Here is a 27,974-nt window from a genome sequence, read left to right as displayed (position 1 = left end):
AAAATACCATTGACCATATTCATTCAGTATAATTATGCTTTAGTTTTACAGGTGGCAGGGAAATATCTTCCCTCCAATGATGTAATTAAGAACTTGAGAGCAGGGACTCCAGGGGAAGCAGGAGCCGAAGCAACAGCTCTGCTGTCAGAGGACACTCTGCATACAGCCAGTTTGCACTGTGTACAGGACAAGCAAACCAAGGGTCACAAAGCCAAAACCAGCTTGGTTGCACACCCCACATCTGCTGTGGCTTTGCTCAGCAGTTGCTTTCATCTCTCCATCCACACTTAAGGCCTAAAAAAGTACAAAATTACAAGACAGCAATCCCTTTTTTAGTATCAGAGATCAGCATCATCTATTAGTCTGCTTCACCACCTAAAAACAAAGCACAACTTGTCTTTGCAAGGCTTTCCAGTCCTATCATTCTGTGCTGGACTACGAAGGAAGAGCACTGTCCAAATGCACAAATACTTTCTCAGGAGGGCAACAAAGGAGTGAATCTCACTTAAATCTGACCCCAAGTAAATACTGTCTTTTTAGCATCAAATACTAATGTACTTATTAAAGTCTGCTATTATGACACTTCCGTGACTAGGTCAATGACAGGTCAGCCAGATGGAACATGATGCCATATAGGAAGTAAAATCTCAAATATATTTAAGGACAAATTAGCACCAGATTTTTGGCCAGTCATGCGGAGCTAATGTTTTAAAATACCAATGGGAAGTCACACAGAAAAACAACTGATACCAGCTCAGTGTGAAGGACATAAAAGCAGCATTTTCCTTGCAGTGTGCCATGCTCTGCTCTGCCTTAAACTGGGAAATAGGGAGTGGTTTCAGTACCGGATTCTAGAGAATAGGGCTGGTATAGCAGAGAAGGAAGAGGGCAATAAAGATCCTTTTACCTCATTTTTCAACACATATTAAAGTGTTCTGTCAAATCAACAAACAAGCTTTAAAAAAAAAAAGATAGGAGCAATAGTGTCTCAAAATGTAACAAACATCACTCATTGAAATTCAACTCTTTAAAGATTTTAGTCAGTTTTACAGGGCTTGCTTTGATCCCAACAGCTATAAAACACATCCTTTATGGAAGGAAAAAACATTCTCGCACGGCTCCATCTGCTCCCATTGAAAGGATGTTTCAGCAGCAGTCAAGTGTCTGGGCTGGCTTCCAGATAACATGAATGGCCAGGTCTCTTTTGTTCTCAGAAGGGATGAGCTCCAACTATCAGGGCCCACTCTTATCTCCTGCCAAGGCCAATCCATAGCACGGAGCTCCCAGGTGAGCTAGCAACGCCCACTTATCCTTTTTTTTCCCCTCAGTTCAAGCCTGCAGGACAGTGCAGTCCCTGCCTTGGAAAGGCCAGAAACTGGTGCCACAGCTAAGCCTCCAGGTGCTTAGTGATCCTGCGAATTTTCTCCTTCTTGTTCCTGTTTCCGTGTTTTTTCCAGGGCTTTCCTACCACATTGCCAGGATTGGGTGTAGTCACAGGCACGAGGCCACTGCCGGGCCGGTATCCCATTGCAGCCCGGACCCCTTTCATCAGGGCACGAACATTCTCCTGGAAGAAGAGACATAATCACCAGTGACCAATGAGAAGATACTTAACCACAAGGAACTGTGATATGTTAATAAATCCAGACACAGGCAAGCTCAAACTCATCAAGAGCTGGGGACAAGGTCAGGCCACACAGCCAAGTCAAAGCCCGCCAGCACACTCCAGTTCTGTCTGCAGCCATGCCTCACTGTGCCAGGTCCTCAGCACCTACCTCTGCAAGCAGAGGCCGAGTGTTGACAAGACACTGAGGTCTGACAGACATTAGCTACGGCGCTAGGATTGATTCTCACAGTTTCTGCTTTGCACACAACAAATTGTCTTTGCAAATAAATCTGGCATCTGTGAAAGCTAGAGACTAAAATAACTTGCTCAAGTCTGGAGCGTGGGTAGCACTGCTGGGGCTCACAGCTCGTGCCAGCACTTTGGGCAGCCAGAAGAAGAGTCTGGTAATCCCAAAAATTCTTTTCAGGTCATAGTTTTCCGAAACAGCTCACTGTTTTTTGAAAAGGGCCTAAGTCCTTGTTTTCAAAATGCATGACTATCCTTAGCTGTGCTGAAACAAACACTGTTCATATCCAGCTAACCAAGCAGAACAGATCACACTATCCTATGACCCATCCTCTTCACTGCTAAACACTGTTCTGATCTTTGTCAGGTACGTGGACTTAATCAGTTATGGATTTGACGTTTCATTACAAGTCATTAATAAATTTTTTCAGCAGCGTAGGGGCAAAACAGATCCCTGTGGGACCTAACAAGAAGCATACAAGTTAAGAGAAATTCCCATTTTCCACTTAATTTTGAGATTTCTCAATTAGATTTTAAATCCATTTCTGTGTTCTTTTCATCTGATTTCAGATTCTGAGTCAAAACAACCATGTAGTACTAAATCAATTGTCTTAAAGAAGCTTATCATGACCCCTAAATACATCATCTCAAGAAAGGAAAGTTAGTTTGAAGGACCTGTTAGTCCAAAACCATGTTCCTGGTCAGTTGCTGTGTCACACCACCCTCCTTCCTTGTCCTTCTTCCCAGTCACTCTGCCATTTGCTCAAGATTGATGTTAGGCCCATAATAATGAGGGGTCACCCTGCTGACCTTTTCAAAATCAACTGTGTGCACCTCATCAGCTATCTCTGAGTTTCAACTAGGACATTCCCAGTGATTGAGGAGATATTAAAAAGAGCAGAGCGCTCTTGGGCAGAAATTACTTGCAGATGCCAATGGCATCTAACACCACTAACTCAACCCAGCACCCCTCCATTCTCAAAGCTATTTTCTCCAGTATGACACACCAGTGCTGTAGTAACTCCTAGAACAAATCCCCTCCAGAACTTACCTGGTGGAAAAATGTTTTGTCCACCACATTTTCAATTTGTTTTGCTTTGGTATTCTTCTCAGGCTTCACCTGTCCACTGGCCTGCACAGTTCTGCTCTCTGGGCATCTTTGATGCTGGTGCTGAAAATCATTTGGGTCAATGCCAGGAGGTGGATGGCAATATAACAGCTTCCCCTGTGAAAGCAATGGGATACAGTTACTACCAAAAATCCTCATAAAAAGACCCAGAGAGGTAAGAAAACAACTCCAAACTTAAGAAGGGCCCTAGAAGTCCAGGGGCTCGCACTGGCAGTCTAACTATCAGTACACTTTATTTTTCTTCCCAGGCAACAACTGGCTCAACTTCCAAGTTAAAGTACTGTTCCACCTCTATTTCTACTTGCTACGTCCAGCTGCAAACAATACAGTGCAAAACTCTCAGGAGTACTGGAGGATCCTTGTCCTGGTTTCAGCTGGGATAGTTAATTTTCTTTCTAGTAGCTGGTATAGTGTTATGTTTTGGGTTTAGTAGGAGAAGAATGCTGATAGCAACAACTGGACACATCAGTGTGTTAAGCAGTGTTTATACTGAGAAGTCAAGGATTTTTCAGCTTCTCATGCCCAGCCAGCAAGAAGGCTGGAGGGGCACAAGAACTTGGGAGGGGACACAGCCAGGGCAGCTGACCCAAACTGGTCACTATTCCATACCATGTGACGTCATGTCTAGTATATAAGCCAGGGGGGAGATGGTCAGGGGCAGATCACTGCTCAGGCATCGGTCAGCAAATGGTAAGCAACTGCACTGCGCATCACTTGTCTTTTCTTGGGTTTTATTTCTCTCTCTTTTTCTTATATTCCTTTTCATTACAATTATTATTATATTTTCTTATTACTACTGTTGTTATTATAGTTTAGTTATTAAACTGTTCTTATCTCAACCCAGGAGTTTTACTTTTTTTTCCCCTCTTATTCTCCTCCCCATCCCACTGGGAGCAGGGAGGAATGAGTGAGCAGCTGTGTGGTGCTTAGTTGCCATCTGGGGTTAAATGACAACAATCCTATTAAGAAATACTCCACAATAAGTTGCCAAGATGTGCTGTAGAAGCATGCAGTATTACAACCCAGAACTACAGTCCTTAGTGCCAAATACTGGTCCAACTATACAATACGGGTTTGTTTTCTGAATATCTGCTGCCTATTTTAGAGATGTGATAATTTATTTAGCTAGCACCATATTTTTAAGCAATCTTTTTAAGATTAAGCAGCTTGAGAAATTCAATGTATTCTTTTAAAACATAAAAATAGCCCCATTTAAAGTTTATTTTGACATATGGCGATTTTATCCAGAGAAATAAAGTTCACTTTATTGTGCTCCTTCATGCTCCAGTGAAACCTTCAAATCACCTCCTAGCAGGCAAGAAAACCCAGATGCAGGAAGCACTTACACTGACATAGTCTTTTAACACATATCGAGCTGATCTTGGCTGGTCTGGCTGTCCATGAGCTGTCATAAAGCCTCTCATGTCTGGAAGACAAATCCAAAGTACATTCTGTGTCAGTACAAGAGAATTAATATATTATTCTCTGCTGCCTAACTGTACGTTTGTGTCCTTTCTCAAAAAAACTCCCTTAGAAAGAGGCTTCTGTTGGGGAAAGCAGGGAAAAAAGGGAACACTGATGACTGTAGAGGTACTGCAGAAGCATCCTAATCTGAAAGGAATGATGAGAGCTGACAGCTCCCTACCACCAGAAAACCTGCTGTTTTTTTATTTTTAAGGCCAGAGAAGATTAATTGATCAGAGAATCAGACAAGGGAGATAAACCTTCACTGCATTCTTCAAGACACGGCTGATGGGAGGTATCTAAAAGAATGAGAGCAGCACACTACACAGACTGGCAAGGCATTTCAGCATCCTCAACACAATCACTACATGTCAGACAAAACTGGCCAAGCACCACTGCAACAAACACATGAGATTAGCTGTTAACAAAGGCCCTTCCCGAGAGGAGGGCAAGTCCTAATGGAGAGGTTCAACGCACGACAAGCCTGAGTTGGGCCTAACTTTAAGTTTTAAAGGGATCATCACTCACATCCATATGCTGTTAGCAGCTCTTCAGCTGTTGGTTTTCGATCTGGATCCTCATCTTCCCTTGGCCTTATGATATTTATTCCATAGGTTGCTTCCAAAATGTTTCGTGGGATATGCTGGCAAACGTAAGCTAGTGAAGGAAACCACCTGGTGATTTTCAGCTACACAAGTAATCTTGCCCTCATCACTCCAAGAGCACACATTAAGACTGACTTTTAGATTTTGTCACAAACCAGAAAAACGATGACAGTCTGACAACAAGATAAACTTGAAATGAGATGGGGAAAGACCAACACAGCAGGGCTGTTTCATCCAATGTGTGTCCCCACTGCCCTCGACATGTGAGCACATGTGCCCCTAGCAGGGCTGGAACACGTTACGCTGCATACTCCAGATCCAACACTTGCAGACATTCTCACAAACCTCATACAAAGGATATTAGAGAAATGGGTGGGACATGGTCCCTCATCTGGTCTATAGGCAGAATTCCAGAACAAATCATTTCTGCCTTGGTAGAGATGAAAGATGGCATCACCAGACCAGGGCAATCACATAGGCACAGGCCAGGCTCCACATACAGGGTCTACACAATAAATAACCGATGAGTTCACCAAGGCAAGTCAGTGTCCATGAAGGAGAAAAAAAAAATTAAAAAAATCAAATGCATAGATGGAACAAGGATGCAAACAAGAATAAGCAGAAATTCTACTACAACAGACATCTGCCCTGCTGGCCCCAGCCAATGAATTAAGGAAATCTGATGTGGAAGACAGCAGCACTTCCAAAGTTCATAAATAAGGTGTCCAGACGGGGGCAGCAAGATCTTCAGAGAGGAGAAAACATTCCACAAACCTTTAACTGTGTTGGACCTTTTGAAACAGGTAGATTGCACAAGTACAAATCCATAATGCTCATTATAGCACTGGAGTTGCTACCTCAAAATTAAGAGCTTGATCAATATAAAAATGGTGGCATAATTAGACTTATTCACAGCAATGACTGTGAACGAGATGGATGGTTTGAAAGCCTGACCTTAAGCTATTCAGAGGAGCATTAAGTTTTCAGAGGTTCTCTCCTCATAACTGGTGCTCAGAAAAGAAGGGCCAAGCTACTTAAAATCAGGAGATGGAAAATATCTCCCATTGCACAGCAGCTTCCATGAGTGGCTCTCAAACTGCAGCAAGAGTTTGGAGGCAAGAACTATAGTTCCAAAATTATATACATCAAGCCCACCCCTCTCCAACCTAAACTCTGCTGGGCAAAGTTCAGGTTGACAAACAGAGTTCTCAGTGAGTCCACTTGGTTACAACTAGTTCATAATGAAGCTCTCTTCCACTGGGGCAAGGGGGGTGGGGGGGACAAGATCAATGCTCTTTGTTAGCAGTACCTGAAAGTGTTTCGTACGGCCTGGCGTAGCAGACACTGACACCTTCTTATCTCCAAGGATTGTGTTGATGGTCGAACTTTTGCCAACATTAGGGTAACCTACCTAGAAGACAAAGAAGTGGAATGGTAACAGTGCTATCAGGCAGGGTGATGCCAGAAGACTGGCAGGGCTCTGACACAAAAGTACTTTAATAAAACTTACTAAAAAAATTAAGGCAAGCAGCGGGGAACGCTGGGCTCCAGGAACTTCAGAATTAATCTTTGCACAAAACCCTCAGTGACTTATGCTTACTAGGTTTTTTTTTACCCTTATAGGAAGTCAGACTACAGGATTAATTTTTCCCATGGAAGGCATATGGAATTAAAATTTAGATTAAGCAAGTTCCAGTTAAGCACTAAGTCCAACTTACCAGCCCAACATTTACTTCCCCATTCTTCACCCTTGATCCATCATGCATGGTTTTGAATATCTCCAGCAGCTCATTTCTCTGTACCAGATGGCTGAAGTTCCTGATGTTCCTGTTCTGCTCCTGTACTACATGCTGCACTGCAGCACCATCAGTCCTGCTTTCCATCCTCTCTGGAGCAATAGCTTTTACTTTGTCCCCATCTTCATCTTCAGAACAGGTTTGCCAGGCCTCCTCTTCATCTTCTTCACAGTCTTCATATTCATCACTACTCTCATCATCACTAATCAGAACTTGGTTTACAGTTTGCAAAGCACTGCCTGAGGATGTGCTTTCTGTGCTATCTTGTGCTATGTCATCATCTTCTTGACTGGAGCTTTCATCCTCAGAATCACTCGGGTCCTCTGCTATATCTTCAGTGTCTAGTTCCTGTGTGAACAGTATTTCATAGATGAAATGCAAAGACAACACTAAGTCTTGCTGTTGACTGCAGTTGCTGCAGCACAGTCAACTGTGTTTTCATCAGCCAGATCCCAAGGATTGACAATTCACTGCTTACATCACACAGGTTTTTCAGGGGTCTTAACCAGGATGCATAAACAACTAACCCATTTTAGGAGAATGGCAAAAGTATTCCAAGAGACATTGTCAGCTTCATTGTGAAGTCATTAAGAGGTTTCTCTCCAGAAGCACAACTCTAAACGCACGCGTACCCACAGCATCTTTACACACAGCAGGAACAGAGCCCAGCAATTTATTTATTTTTTTTAAATTAAAGTGTTCCTAGCAATAGGAATGAATGTAAATTTTTGAAAATGTTCAGAACACAAAGCCATTTTGTTTCAGGTCTAAGTATGTCATTAAAATAATTTCAAGCTGTCTTGTTTTCAGTTCAACTCTTTACTTTTCTTCCCTGCAAACATTCAAAAAGGAAGACCTTTTCATAACAATAGTATTTTGACCTTTCTCTCCAAAAAAGAAAACAGAACTAACACTTTCAGTCTTGCTTTTAAATCAATCGGTAAAAACATTTTATCCAAGGACTGTAAACCAGCAGAACAGACTTGGTATTTTTGGGTGCCATCTATTGATAACCTGTAACTTGGGGCAGCAGCATGGTTTGTTCTGCTGGGCAAAGAAAGGCTCTCAGGTACTTCAGGTTCTCTAAGAAACATCTCCCCTCTCCAGAAGAGAAAAATCTTCTGTACAGATAACCACAACCCTCACAGCATCCCTCTTGGAAAGGATTCCAATTCTACCAATCAGTTAAGAGTTTGCGAACAGACCTACAAGGCCTGTTTCTGTAGCTACTCATAGGTAGCCTTAAGGAACAAATTTACCTTCTAGTTTAGTATTATTTATCATATCAATAACCTTGAAAGAGAAATCGTAAGCACTATGAACAGCGACTGAACAGCACACCACTTTGTTCACCATTTTACTCTCCTCACTTTTGCCTCTGAATCAATCATTAAAATGCTGGTTTACACCGCATCGGTCCTTAGAATAATATTCCTTGAGACAAGGACTGTGCCTTTCCTAGAAAGGCGCTCAAGTATATCACAAGCATAATTACAAAGCAAGTTATCACAGGCAGCCAGCGCATATCCAGTTGAAACTGGCCATCTACAGTACCTTTGCTTCTCCGGATAGCCGTCTGCACTCTGCCAAAGCTGACCAGAACACCACCTTAACACCCTCTTTCTCAAAGAACTGTGCCCAAGCAGCCCGCTGCTCCTCACTCAGCAGATCTGCTTTGTTTATCAGGATCATGTTCTCCTTGTCATTGCTGACTTCCTTAACATAACTTTCCTGAAAAAAACAAGAGAAGGATCAGTTCATACTCTGGTTTGGACTTCTCCTCCTCTTCCCAAGGTGATACAAGAGCAGCAAGACAAGTTACCCCATCCAGCTCCACACAACTGTAGCTAAGCTTACCATCCCCTGGGCTAGATGGAACTGGTGTTTAGCAGAAAGCTACAAGAACAAATTGGAGCATGCAACTACTGCAATACAGCTTGTTTCTGGCCACATGTGCAAACACCTTGTCTGCTTAGAGCCATGACAAGATATTAATCAGCACCTCACAGCAGAAACCCTTAAAGATTAACTATTTGAGCAATTTCATATCTCATAGATGTACAGTGTTCTATAAACTATCATTACAAAGTTATCACTTCAATAATTCCTGATCTTTCGCTTCCAGCACAGTAAACCTCACCCATTTTTATTCCACTGTGCTTTTAAACAGAACAACTCCTTTAAGTGCAGAGAATTCTAGCGGGTAATGAGAAGCAATATAATATCTGCAATGTAACATCTGCAGAACTGCCTCTAAATCTGCAACACTGTGTGAAATATCAAAAAACATTGAAGAAAAATAGTTTGATGCCAGAATACTTGCATAAATAAGGTATCCAGTTAGGCACAACAGCTTCGAGGTGGCTAAATGTATTAAACAAATCATATGAACTCTAAGAAATATAATGAAGACAACATTCAAGAAAGTGTTTACTTACCAGATCTTGGCATCTAAACAGAAGGGGGTTTCTAGCATCTACTATCTGGACTACAATATCACTGCAAAAATAAAAGAAAGCCCCATAAAGTACTCTTTCTTACCTTGCCTCAAAGAAAGCAGCAAGGCACAGCATGTTACTGTATTATCCTACTAAGTACCTTTACTGAATTAACAAAGCATCTCAGCATCCCACATACCCCAACAGAACCATGCTTAATGCTACAAGCCAGTACTGCTGTACAGTATTTCTCCCTCACTTGGCTAATTCTCCTGTACAGCCAGCAAGGGGAAAGGAAGCATGTGAGTTTTGCCAATCCCTCTACCCTTCAGAAACACTCAGCAGGCAAGAACCAGAGTATTGGTATTCTATCCTTTAGAATGTTACTAAAAACTGTGATAACATGACTTTGTTTCTGTCTATTCTCATCCCCAAACTGTAGCAGGGTGGCTACAGAGAGGAAGAAGAGGTGGTTTTCCTACACAGCAAGATATTCTGGAACACTGTTGTCCCCTCTGCATGGAGGAAGATCTACAAAGTCTCCCACAAATGACTTGCAGATTATAAGCATTTTCTATCAGGCATTTTCAGAATTTTCTTTGTGCTTTTCTTGTCACAAAAAGCATAGAACAGTCAAAAGAATAGTCTTAGACTCCAGTAAAACATGTTGGTCCCCCATGCAAGCAAGGCCTTGCAAGCATGCTTTTAGGAAACAGCTTCCAAATCAAGACACCAGGTTGCTACCACATATATGAGCAAGATTCATCAGTTCTACATACAAATTAAATGTACTGCCTTCAGACACCAGAGGTATCCATGCTTTTTTCAAAAGGAGGGGGAAAATTTAATTACAGCCTCTTCCACTAGAACTTCTTCAGGCAGGTAATTTAAAATACTGGTGGACCACATGCTGATTTTATTTGTTTGACAGGGATTTCTCCTAACTCAGGACAGCTTGAGAACACCACGGGTTGAATAAAAGAATTTCAAGCCTCACTAGGCAGTTGGCTACATATTAAAAAAAAAAATAAAATAAATCAATAACCCCCCCAAGGGAGTCATTTAATAAGCCACATGGGTACAAAGAGGTACTGAACAGTTACGGAAATTCAAAGATCAATATGAGAGAAAGGTGACACCATGGTACTCGGATGGGATACAGAGAAGTTACCAAATCACACAGCTGGGAGCTAGTTTAAAACAAACACAAGAAAAGGCTGACAACAGATCAAATTATCTGGCAAGGTAAGGGACTGGATGACTTTTTCATTCAATTCTGAGACAGCATCCTCACTCTACATGAAATAAAAAGCTCCAACAACAGCAGAAGAGCATTAATAACACATTACAGCCACCTCAAAACACATCATATGCTCACATTGCACATCATGATACCCTATAGCGGATGCTTCTGACCCAGCTCTCTTCCAGCCAAAGGCCCAGCAGCACCCAGTACAAAGCCACTTCTGTGAAAGGACTAGCTCACCATGACCTCACTGGTGAAGTATTTTTCAATTTTAGGAAAATCAGATGAGATGATCTCAAAATTAATTACTAGTGAAATTAAATGCCCCAGTTAGATTAACGTAGCAGATAGCACTCCTATTGTATTACAGCTCAGCAGAGCAAACAAAGCTATTTCTGTGATATGACAGGCTGTTGTCTTTTGTGCACTGCTGCAATTTCTCTGCATGGCAAGAGGCCAAAGACCAAGAGGCTCTTTCTTTCCCAACATTATTTAGTTGATCTCCCTTGCCTCCTGCCCCTGAACGTCAGGCTGCAGCTGTGTGGTTGAGAAAGAGGGGAAAGGGTAAGTCTTGGCAAAAGACCTCAAAGACACATTCTCAAAAGAGGCCTCCCACATAGAGTTATTGAAAGGGGCCAGGAGCAGCAGCATCTGAAGGATCATCAGGGACTTGCAGCAGACGGCCTGCAGAATCACAGTGCTGAGAGCTAGCACGCACCACTAAGCAGCTGCCGTTCTTCACATCGCATTTTGATCACTTCAATACAAAACTGTAATTGTTTTTCCTGTGCTCAGACACTTGAAGCTTGACTCAAAAGCTTAAATTCAGAAAAACACATTAAAGAGGAGTTTTAAAAAGCAGATAGTGATATACTTTACCTTCTTTCAATGACTCTCCAAAGCTGACGCCAAAATTCCAAGTTTCGTTCAAATGGGGTTAGAATTAACTTTTTTTCTTCCTCAAGGCTAAGGCAAAACAGAAAAAAGATGTCTTGTTTAGCCCATGTCAAGCAATAACCACACCACCAGCTCATCCGTAGATCCAGGAGGCTTTAGTTTCAGAGAGAGCTATCAAATCAAACTCATATATAGATACTATTTCTACTAGTTTTGCAAATACATCAAGCACCTGGGTAAACTGGCGTCAGTGGCACTGGTTCAGTGGTGTCGCAAAGGCTCCTGATCATGCCAATGGAGAAGCAGTAAACAATGGAAAGAGCAAAAACTCATTAAAAGTCTGCCCATGAAATTTCAGAGCCACAATAATAAACCACAGAGTTTATCCCAAATGCCAGCAGTTATTACTCAATCGAGTATCACCTGGGGAAAAAAAAACAACAAAACAAACAAAAACCAGAACTTGGGGTTGGTACCTGAAATGACTCTATGCAACCCTTGACCTGAACAACTTTATTCACGGCAAGCGTGGGTTTGCAAGCTGTGAGCAGATACCACCTAATTCTCCAGGCCAGCAGATCCAGCACCAGACCCGCACAAGCTGCTGTACGCAGGCTGGCAGCACTGCACTCTATTCAGAGCAGCACTGTTACTCTTAGAAGACACATTCACCACTCCTCCACCTCACAGGCAAAAGCAGAACATCACACTCCATCCTGAAGAATTGTAACTGTAAACAGTACAAGAACATGCACACACAAGAGAGCTTTGCAGAGCTCTCCAAAAAGATGTGTCTGGACTGTGGCTGGGACGTCCAGCCTTCCAGAACAAGTACAGGGAGATACTGACAAGACATTAATTCTACTGGTCCAGCAAGGATAAACACAACCCACTGCTTCCTGTGTCTCTAAATGCCACCAGCTACTTACCCAGACACAAGTGGCATACTCACTGGGCAAGCTGTCGCCTCCATTCGAGAAAGCTCTCCCTCTCAGCTTGCTTCAAGTCCTCTGCACTGGTTGTCCTATCCCAACGCGGCCTGTAACAGGCACATTTTGGAGGGAGTGGTCACACTCAGTAGCAGGCACACCAGTTACATTACTGCAATAAACATCCACAAAGAACACAGGCGCCACACATTCAGCTCTAGTGAGATGTTTATAGTTCAGACATGCAGGCACCTGTTTTCAGCAGCTTTAAGTACGCCTTTTTCCCTTGTTCCTTCTAAACTCCGCTAGCTGGGGACACTATCCTACGTACGCTAGATCTCACAAGGCTGTTTTTTCGAGCTAAGATTTGCAGGGCATTTAAGATGAGAGATTCCTCTCTCTGTCCACCAAGCACTAAGCTCTGGAAAGGCTTACTAGGTGGCCTGGATGCAGCAGCTCCAGCGGTGCCAGGCTTTGAGTAAGAAACCCACTCCATCAGGACAGATGGGCTGGGGCTGGCAGCACCTGCAGGGCAGGCAGGCACCTGTGCTGCAGGTTACAGCAGGCCCATGCAGGCTATGTAGTGGCTTCCCCAGAGCCAGGGAACTGACAAAGCAGAGGGCTGTCCCCAGGCTTGCGGCCACCGAGGGGCTGAGGCTGCTCGGCAGAGAGGGAACCAGGCCCAGCCCTGCAGGACTCACCTTCGCGGGATGCGCAGGAACTGCCGGTTCTCCTCATGCAGCTGCTGGACACGCTGGGCCTCCTGGGCCGTGAGCAGGCCAGTGCGGCTCTGGGCAGACACGATCTGGATGTTCAGCCGCTCTGCAGGGAGGGAAGGACAGTCATCCAAAGGCAGCTGTCCCCGTCCCTGCCCGTCACCAGCCCTGCTGGCCCCTGCCACCCCACCCCATCCCCTGGCTCAGGACCCCTGAGACCCTGTCCCCTGGGCCCCTGCCCGGCCAGCCCCAGACGCACTCCCACGCCCCCATCCCACAACGGGTCCTGGCCCCCCGCCGGGTCCCCGGCCCCGGGACCCCCCTCCAGCCCCAAGGGACCCCCCTCCGTCCCCAAGGGACCCCCCGCCCCACCCCTCACCCGGCCCAGCCGCAGCCCAGGACCTGTCCCCGTCCCTCACCGGCCACGAAGCGGGTGCCGGCCAGCTCGGCCGTGGCCAGGAACTCCTCCAGCGGGCTCTGCTCGGGCGCCGACCGCAGGTCCGGCCCGCGCTCGCCGCCCACCTCGCTGGCGTGCAGCTGCCGGGACAAGACGCCGCCGTCAGCCCGGGCCGCCCCGGCCTCCCGCCGCGCCCCCCGCCCCGGCCCCCCCCGCCCTACCCAGGAGGAGGCGCCGCGGCGCTCCAGGCCGCGCTGCCGCTGCAGGCAGCGACCCAGCCCCGCGCCCCGCTTCTTGCCCATGCCGCCGCCGGAGCCGGAAGAAGTGGCGCGGGGCGGCCGCCCCGCTTCCGCGTGCCCGCCCCGCCCTCCTCCGCCGCACCCCGCCGCCCGCGGAGCAGCGTTCCGGGCAGGCGGGTTCCGGGGCGGCCCCGCGCTCCCCGCGCCCGCCGCCGGGCGGCGCCCCGGCACCGGCACCGCCGCCCCCACGTGACCGCGGCCGCCAGCCACCCGCCGCCGCGGGGCCGTCCGCGTCCGGCCCGGCTCTCCGCCGCGCCGGGCGCCCGCGGACCGTCCGTCCGGCACCCGCCCGCCCGCCCGCCCGCCGCCCTGCCCGTCCATCTGTCCGCCCGTCCATCTGTCCGCCCGCACCCGCGCGCGTCTCTCCGTCCATCTCGGCGCTGCCCTGCCCGTCCGTCTGTCCGTCCATCCATCCATCCAACCTCACACTGCCCTGCCTGTCCATCCATCCATCCATCCATCCTACCTCATGCTGCCCTGCCTCTCCATCCCTCCATCCATCTATACCCACGCTGCCCTGCCCATCCATCTGTCCATCCATCCATCCAACCTCATGCTGTCCTGCCCCTTCATCCATCCATCCATCCAACCTCACGCTGCCCTGCCTGTCCATCTGTCCGTCCATCCATCCAACCTCATGCTGCCCTCCCCGTCTGTCCGTCCGTCCATCCATCCATCCAACCTCATGCTGCCCTGCCTGTCCATCCCTCCATCCCTCCATCCATCTATACCCACGCTGCCCTGCCCATCCATCTGTCCATCCATCCATCCAACCTCATGCTGTCCTGCCCCTTCATCCATCCATCCATCCAACCTCACACTGTCCTGCCCATCCATCCCTCCATCCATCCAACCTCACGCTGCCCTGCCTATCCATCTGTCCGTCCATCCATCCAACCTCATGCTGCCCTGCCCGTCTGTCCGTCCATCCATCCATCCAACCTCATGCTGCCCTGCCTGTCCATCCCTCCATCCCTCCATCCATCTATACCCACGCTGCCCTGCCCATCCATCTGTCCATCCATCCATCCAACCTCACGCTGTCCTGCCCAACCATCTATCCAGCCAGCCAGCCAGCCATCCAACCTCACGCTGCCCTGCCCGTCCATCCGCGCATCCCTCTGTCCATCCCCACACTGTTCTGCCTGTCCATCTATCCATCCATCCATTCATCCATCTGTCCATCCATCCAACCTCATGCTGCCCTGCCCATCCATCCATCCATCCCCCCGTCCGTCCATCCATCCCCAGGGCGCTCAGCACAGACACACACCTCGCCAACGCTCCCATCCCCCAGCCCAGCTCTGACCCCCTCACTCCCACAGCAGCCACCAGCCCCACCGTTAACACCCGGGGCACGTCTAAACACAACGCCCCAGGGTCTGTGCTGCTGCAGGAGGCCCTGGCAGAGGGGCGACGCACAGGGCTGCGAGCCCCAGCAGAGCCCACGGCAGTGCCGATGGCTGCGGGGGCCGGTTTTGCTCGCCGGTTCGGCCTGGCGCAGGTGCTATCTCCGAGAAGAAAACAGCGCCGGCAGCAAGGCATGAGAAACCCTGTCCCGGTAGCCGGCAATGGTTGCGGGGGGGTTGTGTGTCCCTCTGGGGAAAGCCGCAAGCTCCCGGGGCTGAGGTTGCCCCTGCACCCTGTAACACACCCAGCCCAATGCAGGATCGCTGTCCCCAATCTCCAATGTCCCAACACAGCAAACAGTGCATACGAGGAACGACGGTGACAAAGAGGGATCCTGGATGCGGCGGTGGAAGGTGTGCTGTGAGGTAGCTGCCAAAATCTAGCCAGAGTCTGGGCATCGCTGCAGGACAGAGGACGTTGCCCACCCAGCCAGGGAACCATCAAACGGGTTTTGGCAGCAGCGGTTGCGGCTGGTCTGGGTCAAGATGGGAGAGAAGGTTAAATTAATAAACAACTCAACCTGTTCTTGCACAGCGAACTGATTTATGAACCATTTCTCCTTTATGGGTCTTGGGTTAAGGCCAGACATTTTTGACTATAACTCTGTAATGTGCATCAGTTGTAATCGGAGAATAACCTGGCTAATCCCCGGAAAACACAGGTACCGCCTACACAGGCAGGCAAAGCTTAACTTCAGGTGCTGGCTGCCAGCAGCATGGCAGCATGCAAAACCCCATGGGCAGGAGTGGTCTTTTCTCATGCTCAGCACTACGTGATGCCTGCCCATGATAAACACTCATTAAGAAGATGCAGTTCTTCCTTTCTTCTCCTTTTCAAAGCTGGCAACCGTATGGCATAAATTGCCCAAGTATGTCTGAACCCTTGCCATGCTCATTCCAGGCTCTGCCACCACCGCCAGCCTGGCCTGGCACCTCCTTTGCTTCCTAAAGGCAAGTAAGACAGATGAAAGGGGACTCAGCGTTCACCTTTTCATTTACATGAGGTGCTTCAGTGCAAGGCTGGTGGGCTGCAGACAGCACGCAGCGATTTAGTAAATTCATTCTTAATCAAGTCACCTTTAATAAAACCATCTCAGGTCTTTATGTGGGCACTGAGGCAGTAACATAAGTACTCATTATTGTATTTCTTTTGTACTTCAGTTAAAAGTTACCTTCCTTCTACACTGCATAATCATCAACCAGCGCAGCCAGCCAGCCCGGCCTTTCCCCACGCCCTGGGTCTGGCAGCACTTCTAACCCCACAGCCGAGGCACGCGCAGTGCCGTTCCCAGGCTGCCCAACCAGGGGCAAAACACTCGTATAACCCCATCGGCGCAGGCCCGGCAGCGCGACCTCGGCACCGCCGGTGTCCTTGGCTGGCAACACAGCCACCAGTACAGAGCGCAGAGCTCGGTGGCCCTCCGTGGGACACGGGCAGCCATGGCCGGTGGCACGAACTGGAAACAGAGACGCTCAGGGACAGGCAGAAGTGCTGGCGTGGTGGGAAAAGGAGGCTCAGGCTTGCTCCACCACCTGCAACCCTCTGTGCATCCTGGGGGCAGTGAGGTCTGAGGGTAACTTGAAGAGCAAAGGTCTGTGCATTTTGATTGGGATATTCTTCCCACACGTTGCCCTTTTTTCCCACACCGTTCCCCATTTCCAGACTGAAGCGCTCCAGGGACAGTCACGGCAGATATTTTCTGCCACCTTTGTGGGGTCTGCTGAAGAAATGCCCAAATTGCCCTCCTTCTTGCAACGGATACCTTTCTGGGTGCTTCATAAACACTAAGGAATTATCTCTGTCCGCTGATGCCAGCAGCACAGCGAGGATCGCTTTGAGCAGAGCAATGCTGAAGGGGATACAGATTGGATGACCTGAGTGACAGAGACATCAGAGCCTTGGCTAGAGTCTTAATTGCCTATTTCTAATTGCAGTGTTTCTCATCCCACTCCTATTGCTCTGCTGTGCCTACCTGAGCAAGATCGGCTTCTTCTGGCTTTACCTGAACACCACAACCTGCTTCTCCTCGAAGACATTTATGCGTGGATTAATCGCACGCAGTGAAAAGGGCCACCAAGGAAGAGACACTGTCACAAGAGCTATACAGAGGTGGCTTGGCACCTGTGTGTGCATGTCAAGAGCGTAGACAGCCTAGGAGAGTGTAGAGGAGAGGGGCATGCTGCTGCAAAATCCAGCAAACCTGTTGATTTGCAGCCCACTCCCGTACGATGCAGCAGCTACCACGGCATATGCAAAATGAACACAGCGTTCACTGCTGGGCCTTGTTTTTACAACTCAGCTCTTTGACAGCAGTGCTTGGGCTGGTGCGCAATGCTGTCCCAGGAGAGCAAGCACCCCCCGTGCATCACCAAACCTCTTGCCGCTCCTTTGAAATGCGTTAACTGAGTGCCCAGCGCTGCCGGCTCTTTGGAGGGTGGCCATAGCTTTTGGACTTCTTGCAAAACCATTGCATAGACAAAGTAAAATCTGCTGTCCTTCTAGTGCACTGTAATCATCAACTTGTGTCAAAAGGGCTGGCTTCCCTCCCAACTTCTGCCTTGGAGCCAAACCACTGCTCCAGTTTTTGATGTAAATCCCAAGAATTATTTAGAAGCAGCAGCAGCTCTTTTTCAACAGTCAATGACACCAGTGCATTTTTGCCTAAAGGAAACATTGTTCTTTCTGGACAACTTTTCCTCCATTTTCCTCCAAGGCAGCACTGGGAGATCTCAGGACTGTGTCTCTAAAATATTCATGTGACGGCTATTCATTATTCATGTAGGCTCACAATGCTCGATTCAGTGGTACTGCCAGCCTCAGCCTGACAAGCAGACCCATTAAGAACCCCCACCCCCCCGAAAAGCACCCCTCTAAGAACACCAAGACAATTTTGCTCTATGCACAACAGCAGCTGCTTGACCCCCCTTCTTTCCAGCCGTACTCAGACGCATGCTGGCACTGTAGGAAAGGGGGAGCCGTGAAGGCTTGGGGAAGGTCTCAGTCCCCTCTAGGAACTGCAGCACCCTAGGGAGGCTCTGAAGCAGGGCTGCCTGGCCAAGGCTGAGCCCTGAGAAGGCACCGACCCCGCCAGGCCCTCGGGCAAGTTTTTTAGACTCCGCTTCTTCCACCAGCCCCATGAAGATAAAATCGCCTCCCCGCCTGGCAGGGTGGGGGAAGGTTAATTAGAGAGAGCTGCCTGCGCCTTTGAAGGCGCAAAGCAGGCAGGGGATTTCTCCAGCGCTCGGTGTGCCGGATCTGCCTGGGCAGGCTCGTCCCCTGCCCGCCGCCGCCTGCACCGGCTCCCCCTCCACACGGGCAGGGATGGCCCCGTGGCGGCAGCCCCCAGGACGGGGCGTCGAGCGGAGGATGCCGCCCCAACACCATCCCCGCACCGCTTGGCTGGCAGCACGGCGGAAGGACAGCTGCCCGGCACAGCCCCACTGGCCCAGCGAGCTCCCCCTGAGGGTGCCCTGACCCCCAAGGGAGGGCTCTGCACCCCCCGGGCCACCGGCTGCCCTCCTAATTATAGCTGCAGGCGCAGGAAGCACCGGGGCCGCCGGTGCAGGAAGCGGGGTGTGCCGCCCGCAGCGACTGAAAAACAACCGCGGCGGAGGTGTGCCACCACCGCCACGGCCCCGCTGAGCAGCACGGCACCGGCCCCGCGGCTGCCCACGGCCTGCGGCACCACGAGCTGCACTGGCATCGCCCTCGGCGCACCCGGCGGGGATCCGGGGCCGTCGCCGCCTGGACCCCGCTGCGGTCCTCGCACCGCCCCGGCATCGCCTGTGCCCCCAGCCCCGACGTCCGGAGCCCTGCCGGGGAAGGGCAGCCGGCAGGATGGGCTGCTGGTTCCCTTCGGAGAGGCAGGAGGCAGCAGGGGCGGCATGAGGCATCCAGTAAGGGCTGTTAAGGACCTTTCTCCCTGAGCGGGAGATGCTGTCCCCTGCCCCACCGACTCATCTCAGGCTGCCCCAGCTCCCGGCAGCAGGCAGCCATCTGCAGCCACTGCCGGTGAGACCTGGGTGACAGCCGGCGGCGCTGGGGGGCTGTGGCACCCTGCCTGCCCCCATCGATGGCCCGTGGGGCCCGGGTGCCGCTCAGCCTTTCCGTTTGTGGAAAATCCTGACAGTTCAGCGTTTCCTTTGTCCCAGTTCAGAGCAAAGAGTCGAAACTTCGACATTTAGCATAGTTACAGAGCCTCTGAAGTACTTTTTGTTTTGGAAAATACTGAAATGCCGGTTTGAAATGTTTCGCTTTGACTGTGTCACTTTGGCTGCTGCGACACAACAAGCTCCATTGCTATCTGAGAAGAGGAAGCCTGGGATGTTTTCATACGCTGACAAAATCGATACATTCCCATGAATTATTTTGGTCTTGTCATATCAACTTTTGCCAGCACCTTCTCCCGTTACTCTCCCCAACCGGAGACCTGCATCACCTCCAGTTCCAGCTGCTGGGCACAAAAGCCAGCCCTGAAGCAGGGCTGCTCTCTGCAGGGTTTTACCCTCTCCCATCAGGCAGGGCCCAGCATCTCCCCATGTGGTAAAGGGGCAAGCAGCACGGGCAGCCTGGCATCCCCCTCCAACAGAGGCGGTGGGCACCTGCCCGCCTGTCTGCACCCCAGCCGGGCAGCGTGCTCCCCGGAGCCTACGGGCTCATGGTGGGATGCAACCACAGGCTCCAGCGCAGACCAGAGCGGCCAGGGGAGGAGGAGGATGGAGCGGGACCGGGAGGGGGGTCTGCCAAGGGCCAAGTGCAGCGCTCGCTGCGCTGCCGGTGCAGGACAGGCTGGGCCGCGGGGGAGAGATGGTATCTTGCAGACTTTCCCACGCCTCGCCAAGCTTTCCAGGCACGTGCATGCAGGCAGGTGATGCTCGGTAGCTGCTGGGGTATTGCATAAATAGAGAGCAGGCTGCTGTGCTTCCCCCAGGCTACAGGGCCGTGCAGATAAGCCCCCAGCGTCCATGTCCTACACAGCACGAGTGCTGCTGGCCTCGCAGGTGGGGAGGGAGCCTCGTGCTCAATGGGAACCAGGCAGCATGCCCTGGCCCTGCAGGGCAAGCTCCCATCTCATCATGCCTCAGCTTCTCCTCCTGGCAGTGAAATACAGACATCCAACATCACAGGAATAACCCCATGCTTAGGGCAGGTGCCCCAAGCTTAACTGGGCTGCTCCCTGCTGCCAGACTTCACCCAAACACTGCGGTACAACTCCTCAGCCCAGCACGGGACTGGGAGGGGTCAGCATTTCGTTTGGGAACCGCCGTCACGATTCGCAATGTGCTCTTCTGTTGCCAAAGCGTGCGGTGGTCCTCCATGCCCAGAACTGAAGCAGCTGCCACACAGCAGGAAAGAGAGAGTCCTGAAGCTAATTGGGCCCATTAACGAATCAAGTGAGGCTGCGATGGTCTGGCCCACCAGCTGGTGAGAAAGCATGGTGAGGAACTGAGCTGAGACAGTTTCCATCCTCGAGCAGTGCTGCAACCATAAGATGCCTTCCCTGCAGCTGCACTTCCAGCCAGCCAGGAGGCAGGTGGATATACCAGTGGTGCTGCTGCTCCCCGACCACCACCTGGAGCCCCCAGCGGGTCTCTGAGGGGCTGGTAAGGAAACCTCCGCCCCGAGAAGGCGACGCAGAAATGGAAGTGCTGCTGACTTGGGGGCAGGGGAGGTGGTGGGGAGGGCAAGGGGGTCGGGGCTCCTCCTCACCTTACATGCCGCTGGGGTTTGCAGACATGTATGCCCAAGGGCTGTTGGAAAGGCACGGGGCTCAGCAGCCTGTGCGAGCCATGCTGTGAAAATTCAAGGTCTTCATTCCTGAACATGGGTCACTAATTGGGATGGCAGGGCCCAGCATGGCTCTGCAACAGCTCTGTGGGAGTCATTACCAGAAGTGTCTGTGTACCCGTGCCACCCACCCCCCCCCACAACCTCCCTCTGGAGGCAGCACTGCAGGGAGGCATGGGGGGGGCTCCTTGCCTGCTCTGTCCCACCCACAGCAAACACTGCCTGCAGAGCCACAGCCCAAGACCCAGGACGGGCTCCTCTGCCCACAGCCGGAGGCAGGAAGGGCTTTGGCAAGGCAACTCCCTCTCCCACGGAGAGGCTGCCATGCCCACGCGTCTCAGAGGAGCAGCCAGGGTTGCTCTCGGCCTTGCAGCTCACAGGCACTGTTCAGGGAGGTTGCAGCTGCTGAGCACGGGGCAGGTGTGGGTCTGGGGACATGAGTGGGGACCTGCGGGCTCTCAGCACAGTAGTTCAGCCGGACACCTCAAGGGGAGAAGGCAGCTCTGCAGGCACTGTGGGAGTGCCACACCACATGTGGGTATCCCATGTCACCCTAAGCCGCTGGATTTATTTTATGTGCACAGCAGCATCTTCTGTTTTCACCTTGCAAGACAAAGGAGACAAAGGAAAAGCACATTGGATGCTTCTGGAGATGAAATGAATCAGCTGTGCAAACCCAAGTCTTTCTCTCCCTGCTACACAGCGGGATGGTCTTGCAGGCTGGCAGGAGCTGTCTGCAACGGGCTGCAGCGTGGCACATAGCCCCTCCTGCCCTCTGCACCGACAGTGCCATGGGGGGGCTCCCAGTGGGTGCCCAGCACCCCACCTGCAGCAGGCCAGGCAGGGACAAAAGCAGGGAACCCCCCCCCCCGTTGGGGTGGGCTGCTGCTGAGCACCTCTGGCCAGGGCAGACCTCAGCCCCTCACCTGCCCTCCGGTGGAGTCCCAGCAGGACTTTCATAGAACGGTTTGCGTTGGAAGGGACCTTAAAGATCACCTAGTTCCAAGCCCCTGCCATGGGCCGGGACACCTTCCACCAGACCAGGTTGCTCAAAGCCCCATCCAACCCGGCCTTGAACACTTCCAGGGATGGGGCATCCACAGCCTCTCTGGGCAACCTCTTCCAGTGCCTCACCACCCTCATGGTAAAGAACTTATTCCTTGCATCTAATCTAAATCTACCCTCTTTCAGTTTAAAGCCGTTACTCCTTGTCCTATCACAACATGTCCTTGTAAAAAGTCCCTCTCCAGCTTTATTGTAGGCCTCCTTTAGGTACTGGAGGCTGCTTGCTATAAGCTGTCCCTGGAGCCTTCTCTTCTCCAGGCTGAACAACCCCAACTCTCTCAGCCTGTCTTCATAGCAGAGGTGCTCCAGCCCTCTGGCCATCTTCATGGCCCTCCTCTGGACTCGCTCCAACAGGTCCATGTCCTTCCTATGTTGGGGGGCCCAGAGCTGAATGCAGTACTCCAGGTGGGGTCTCACAAGAGCAGAGCAGAGGGGGAGAATCAGCTCCCTCAACCTGCTGGTCACGCTTCTTTTGATGCAGCCCAGGACACAGTTGGCTTTCTTGGCTGCAAGTGCACATTGCTAGCTCATATTCAGTTTTTCATCCACTAATACCCCTAAGTCCTTCTCCTCAGGGCTGTTCTCAATCCAGTCATCACCCAGCCTGTATTTGTGCTTGCGACTGCCCCGACCCACTTTGCACTTGGCCTTGTTGAACTTCATGAGGTCCGCACGTGCCCACCTCTCAACCTTCCTATGGCATCCCTTCCCTCCAGCGTGTCAACCACACCACACAGCTTGGTGTCATCGGCAAACTTGCTGAGGGTGCACTGAATCCCACTTTCCATGTCACCGACAAAGATGTTAAACAGCACCAGTCCCAATATCGACTGGTGGATAAGGAACACCGCTCGTCACTGCTCTCCACTTGGACACTGAGCCATTGACCGCAACTCTTTGAGTGCGACCATCCAGCCAAGAGGCAGAGGGCTCGGTTCAGCACGGTGCCGAGCCCAAACAAGCATCTCAGTGGGCGCTGAGCTTTACACCAAGGGGCCCGGCCAGCTTGCCCCAGCCACGCAACAGCTCGTGTGCACTGACCGGTGTGCGCCTGGCCCATGCAGCTCTCCGACTGCAGTTTTCCGATAGGAAAATGGGAGCATTAGCACGTTCACTTCTCAGGGCCAGCAACAGCCTTCCTAACGCTGCAAAAGTGCTGTGCTAGAGCCGCCAAAGACAGGAAATGCAGCGTGTTACAGATCCACACCCACCACCAGCCTCTGGAAACCATAGATGCGGTCAGGCGTCCCCTGGTACCAGCTGTGGCTGAGCAGCCTCGGGGGATGGCGGTGACGACGCTGCCCTCCACTGAGGGGGCATTTTTGAAATGTAAGCAAACAGGCAAGCGATTTTGATAATTTTACGCCGGTCACTGTGGTTACTTGCAGTTCCCAAGTAATCTGCTAGATGGCATAATGTAATAATAATAATAAGAATGGTAATAACGATAATGACACACGGGTTTGTTTTAATTGATCCAAACTCTAGAAATGATTTGTCACATAATTTAAGCAGGTGTTTACACACTTTACTGCACGAGTACGTACCGCTCCCCTTTTGTCAAGCGTTGATTCAAACCCTGACCAAGTGCCGTTCTCTGCAGCCCTGGAATTTCTGTTCTTTCTGGCAGAGGCTACGATACATGACACGAGAAGCTACAGCAACGACACGGAGACCAACTTTCTCATTACGTCCGTGACTGTACTCGAGCAACCCCAGCAAGAAATTACAAGACAGTTTCTTGTTAGTCGGCTGCTGCGTATAAATAAAGAGCAAAGCATTACTCATACATAATAGCTTCTATTTGCTGCAGGCCCTTCGGCTCTCAGAGCCGGACTAACCAAATCAAAGGGAAGATTATGTTGCAAGAGTGGGACTCCTCCACGGCACGCCCTGGCCATGAAGGCTGCTGGGGTTCGGGTTCTCGGGGCCTGGGGACTCCCGGAGTCGGGGGCCCCGCAGCCGCCTCGGGATTTCTGTCAGTTGGGGAGGTTTTGTGCTGCCGGTTGTCCCCCATTCCCCCCCCCCCCCCCGCCCCGCCCCCGCTGCTGGAGGCTGCAGGGGAGCGCTGTGGCACCCACCCACCCTCCACGCGTGGCCGTGGGGACGGCTCTCGCGGGAGGACCCTGGGCGGGCCGCGCCATAGGGAGCGCGCCGGGCGCCGGGGGGGGGGGGGACGACGACGCCCCGGGGTGGGGAAGAGGGGGGGGTGTCTCCGCTCGCGCCCTCCCGGGCGGGGCGGCAGCGGCCGGGGGCCGCGCTCGGCGGGCCGGGGCGAGCGGGGAAAGCGGCGGGGGCGGGGGGGGCCGCCCGGGCGGGCTGGCGCCGCCCCGTGCCCGCCCCCTGCCCGCCCCGCGGCGCGGCGGGGCCGGGGCCGGGGCCGGGGCCGGGGCGCCGCGGCGGGCGGCGCAGAGCGGCGGCGGCGGGCGGGCGGCGAGCAGCGCGCCGCCGGCTCGGCGGGCCGCGGGCAGCGGGCGCTCCGCCCTCGGTGCGCGGGGCCTCCCCTCTCCGCGCCCGCGGAGCGCCGGCGCCCGCCTATATCTACGGCCGCGGCGGCCCGCCGCCCGCAAGGATGTGAGGCGGGCGGGCAGCCCAGCCGCCGCCGCCGCCGCCGCCGCCGCCGTGGCATGCCCCCCCGCGCCCGGAGCCGTCGGCGCGGCGCCTAGCCGCGGCTCCGCGGGGCGATGCTGCCCTGGAAGCGGAGCAAGGTGGAGCTGGTGGCGGGCGAGGCGCGGCGGCAGAGCAAGCCCAAGGGGTACGCGGTGAGCGTGCACTACTCGGCGCTCACCTCGCTGGCCCGCGCCTGCCCCGAGAGCGCCCTGCACCGCGTGGGCAGCATGTTCCGCTCCAAGCGGCGGAAATTCCGCGTGACCAGCGAGGACCCCACGTACACCGTGCTCTACCTGGGCAACGCCACCACCATCCAGTCCAAGGGCGAGGGCTGCACCGACCTGGCCGTCTGCAAGATCTGGAGCAAGAGCGAGGCGGGCCGGCAGGGCACCAAGATGAAGCTGACCATCAGCGCGCAGGGCATCCGCATGGCCCACGCCGAGGACAAGGGGCTGCGCCGGCCCGGCCACCTCTACCTGCTGCACCGGGTCACCTACTGCGTGGCCGACCCGCGCCTGCCGCGCGTCTTCGCCTGGATCTACCGCCACGAGCTGAAGCACAAGGCGGTGATGCTGCGCTGCCACGCCGTGCTGGTCTCCAAGCCCGAGAAGGCGAAGGCCATGGCCCTGCTGCTCTACCAGACCTCGGCCACGGCGCTGGCCGAGTTCCGCCGGCTGAAGAAGCGGGACGACGCGCGGCACCAGCAGCAGCAGCTGGTGGGCGAGCAGAGCATCCCGCTGGTGCCGCTGCGCAAGCTGCTCAACGGGCAGTGCTGCTACAAGCCGCCGGTGGAGCGGAGCCGCAGCGCGCCCAAGCTGGGCTCCATCACGGAGGACCTGCTGGGCGAGGAGCAGGAGGAGCGGGCCATGCACTGCGACTGCGAGGACATCCTGGAGGCGCTGGGCGAGCCCGAGGGCGAGCTGCTGCGCGCCGGCGCCGGCCGCGGCGAGGGCGCGGAGCTGGGCCAGCTCCTCCGCGACCTGGGCGAGCTCAGCCTGGGCAACGACCTGCGCTCGCTGCGCGCCGACCTCCGCGTCCGCCGCCTGCTCTCCGGCGAGAGCACGGGCAGCGAGTCCTCCCTGGAGAGCAACGGCCCGGACGGCGCCGCCCCGCCCTGCAACGGCGCCGAGCAGCCGCCCCCCGGCGACCCCGAGACCGGCTGAGCGCTCGGCCGCGCCGGGGCTGCGCGGTCCCTTCCGGCCGTGCGCGGCGCCGCCGGGGCGCACCGGGGCCCCGCCGGCCCCCCCCCCCCCCCCCCCGCGAGCCGCGGCATCCCGGGGAGCGGCCGCCGCCCCCCCCTCCCTCCCCCTCCCGCGCCCGGTGCCGGTGGCCGCCGGAGCCGGGCCCCAGCCCGCCGCGGCCGGAGTTGGGGAGGCGGCCGCGGGCTGTTTACCTCCGGCTCAGCCCTTGAAGATCTGCCAAATTCCTGGAATAGCTTTCCCCGGGGAGGGCGGCGGGAGGGAGGTGTTGCGCCTTGTTTACAGTCAGAAATCTCACATCCGAGAGGCTCCCCCCCCCCCCCCCCCCCCCCGCCGGTTTCTCCATTAAAGTCACTCCATCGTGCTGTCGTGTCCGAGAGGTTTGCACTGTTGTGAATTTTTTTTTTAATTATTATTATTATTTTTAAGTTAGACCCTTTTTTTGGGCCCCGGTCCTGTCCCCGGTCTCAATGCTCTAGATCTTTTGCTGTGCAAAAGAAGACTCTACTTGTGGCTGTTCACCTGTACATAGGGAAATGTATGCAAATACATTTTGTTATTTTTAAGAACACCACCATTGCGATCTCCTCTGTTTGCACATACGTGAAGAAAATAAAGATGACAGTAATTTAAAAGAAACGGGTCGCTGTGGCGATTTGGCCTCTCTGTGTGTGCGTTCCTGCAGGGAGAGGGTGTGGGGGGGAAAGAGATCCCTTGGGATGTGTTCTAGCTGCAGGAGGGCTCTGCACAGAAAGGCCCTTGCAAGCACCGAGCGTGATTCCTGAGCCAGCTGGAAATCTTAGACTGCGGGAAAATGCACCGGGGAACTTAAGGTCTCTTATAAGACACAGGGATGAGGTTTTTCTCTCTCCAGCCTCTTAACGACAGGGGCAGGAACATGCGAGAAGCCTCGTGTCGGGGCTCTCCGGTTGGATCGCAGGCTCGAGAAACCGAACTGTGCAGCTCCGAGTCTGACGTGGGACGAGCTGCCCCTTGCTTGGCAGCGCGCTCGTGGGCGCTGGGAGCGCCGCGCAGCCCTCGCGGGGTTTGCGTTCGGGAACTGCCGCTGCAGCTGGTCCCTCTGATCGCAGTGCCAGCCTGTGACAATTTCATAACCTCACCCAGGGTAAGCAGCGAAGTTGATTAGCCATGGGACTGCCGAGGTATTTTTAGCTGTAAATCTGTTTGTAAGTGGCAGGCTCCCAGGGCAGTAGAGATGTTCCGGTTTCATTTGTCCCCAAGTGGAGGTATCAATTAAGAGATAATTAATCTGGCATTTCTGATGTCTAAATGTTTTCCACTGTGCCTGTGCTGCAATCGGGCGAGTTGCAGGAATGTCAATGAAAAGCCCAACCAGCTGCCTGGGCCAGGCCGCACTCCTTGTGCAAGGAGCCAGCCTCTGAACTTGTAAATATCTCATTAAAACATTGCAAAATCTGCCACCGCACCAGCGAGAAGCTTTTACCATTGCCTCACTGTGAGTCAGTCTGAGGAGGGAGGCATGCCAGGGTGGTTTGCGTGGGAAGGGGTAATGGTGAGAGGGGGGAGCCCCGCTCAGAACGGTCACCTTCTTGCCCGGGTCACGCTCAGCCCATGATGGACAGCGAGATGCAGCAGGTGACAGTGGCCGCTGCTGGATTTGAGCACGCTCGGGCTGGCACTGCTGAGGTACACCTTGCAAAAGAAAAAGTCCATCCTGCTGCTCTTTCTCAGGCAAAGCTCCCCTTGCCTTTCCCAGGGAGGGAAGGCACAGGTGATGAGGGGGAAATGAAACAGCGGGGAAAGCTTGTCCTGCAGTGCTTTCCCCGGTGTGGGGGCTGTGAGGCTGTCCTGGCTGTCCTGCCTGCGGCGGGGCGGGGGGGGGGAGGCTGCAGTCCCCCAGAGCTCACAAGTGCCCCAGGTCTATGCTCAGGGCTCTCCATCACTGCCTGCTCTCTCCTGGGATGGAGGGAGCAGGCAGCGCTTGGAGCCCGGCAGTGAGAGAGCACCCCAAGAGCAGGGCATGCCCAGAAATTCACAGGCTGGTTTGAGCTAAGCCCAGCTGCTGAATGACCGGGCCGTGTTTGCTTTACATCCTCTGTGTGTGCTTAAAGGTAGTTAACGGCATTAGCTCAGTCAATGCCTTTCCTCTCTCC

At 52.9% G+C, this 27,974-nt stretch overlaps 2 protein-coding genes across 2 annotated transcripts; one reads left to right on the top strand and one right to left on the bottom strand.

Annotated features, from left to right (window-relative positions):
• Positions 1-633: 633 nt before the first annotated feature.
• LSG1 (large 60S subunit nuclear export GTPase 1) lies at positions 634-13,778 on the bottom strand. Its single transcript, XM_049803155.1, has 14 exons — positions 13,691-13,778; positions 13,492-13,609; positions 13,058-13,178; positions 12,380-12,466; positions 11,410-11,496; positions 9,285-9,345; positions 8,401-8,577; positions 6,769-7,194; positions 6,360-6,461; positions 5,403-5,555; positions 4,974-5,088; positions 4,328-4,407; positions 2,904-3,077; positions 634-1,567 (listed from the first exon to the last, which is right to left on the bottom strand). Exons 1-14 carry the CDS (start codon positions 13,769-13,771, stop codon positions 1,388-1,390), a joined length of 1,962 nt encoding a protein of 653 aa, XP_049659112.1. The 5' UTR covers positions 13,772-13,778; the 3' UTR covers positions 634-1,387.
• A 10,680-nt stretch (positions 13,779-24,458) lies between these two features.
• On the top strand, positions 24,459-25,839 carry FAM43A (family with sequence similarity 43 member A). The gene has a single exon (XM_049803579.1). The coding sequence runs from the start codon at positions 24,715-24,717 to the stop codon at positions 25,801-25,803; it is 1,089 nt and encodes a 362-aa protein (XP_049659536.1). The 5' UTR covers positions 24,459-24,714; the 3' UTR covers positions 25,804-25,839.
• Positions 25,840-27,974: the final 2,135 nt, after the last annotated feature.

The sequence above is a fragment of the Accipiter gentilis genome, chromosome 6 (genome assembly GCF_929443795.1).
Source record: "Accipiter gentilis chromosome 6, bAccGen1.1, whole genome shotgun sequence".
NCBI classification, from domain to species: Eukaryota; Metazoa; Chordata; class Aves; order Accipitriformes; family Accipitridae; genus Astur; species Astur gentilis.
The sequence above is the reverse complement of the archived record's forward strand: the minus strand, read 5'-3'. Positions and strand labels throughout refer to the sequence as shown.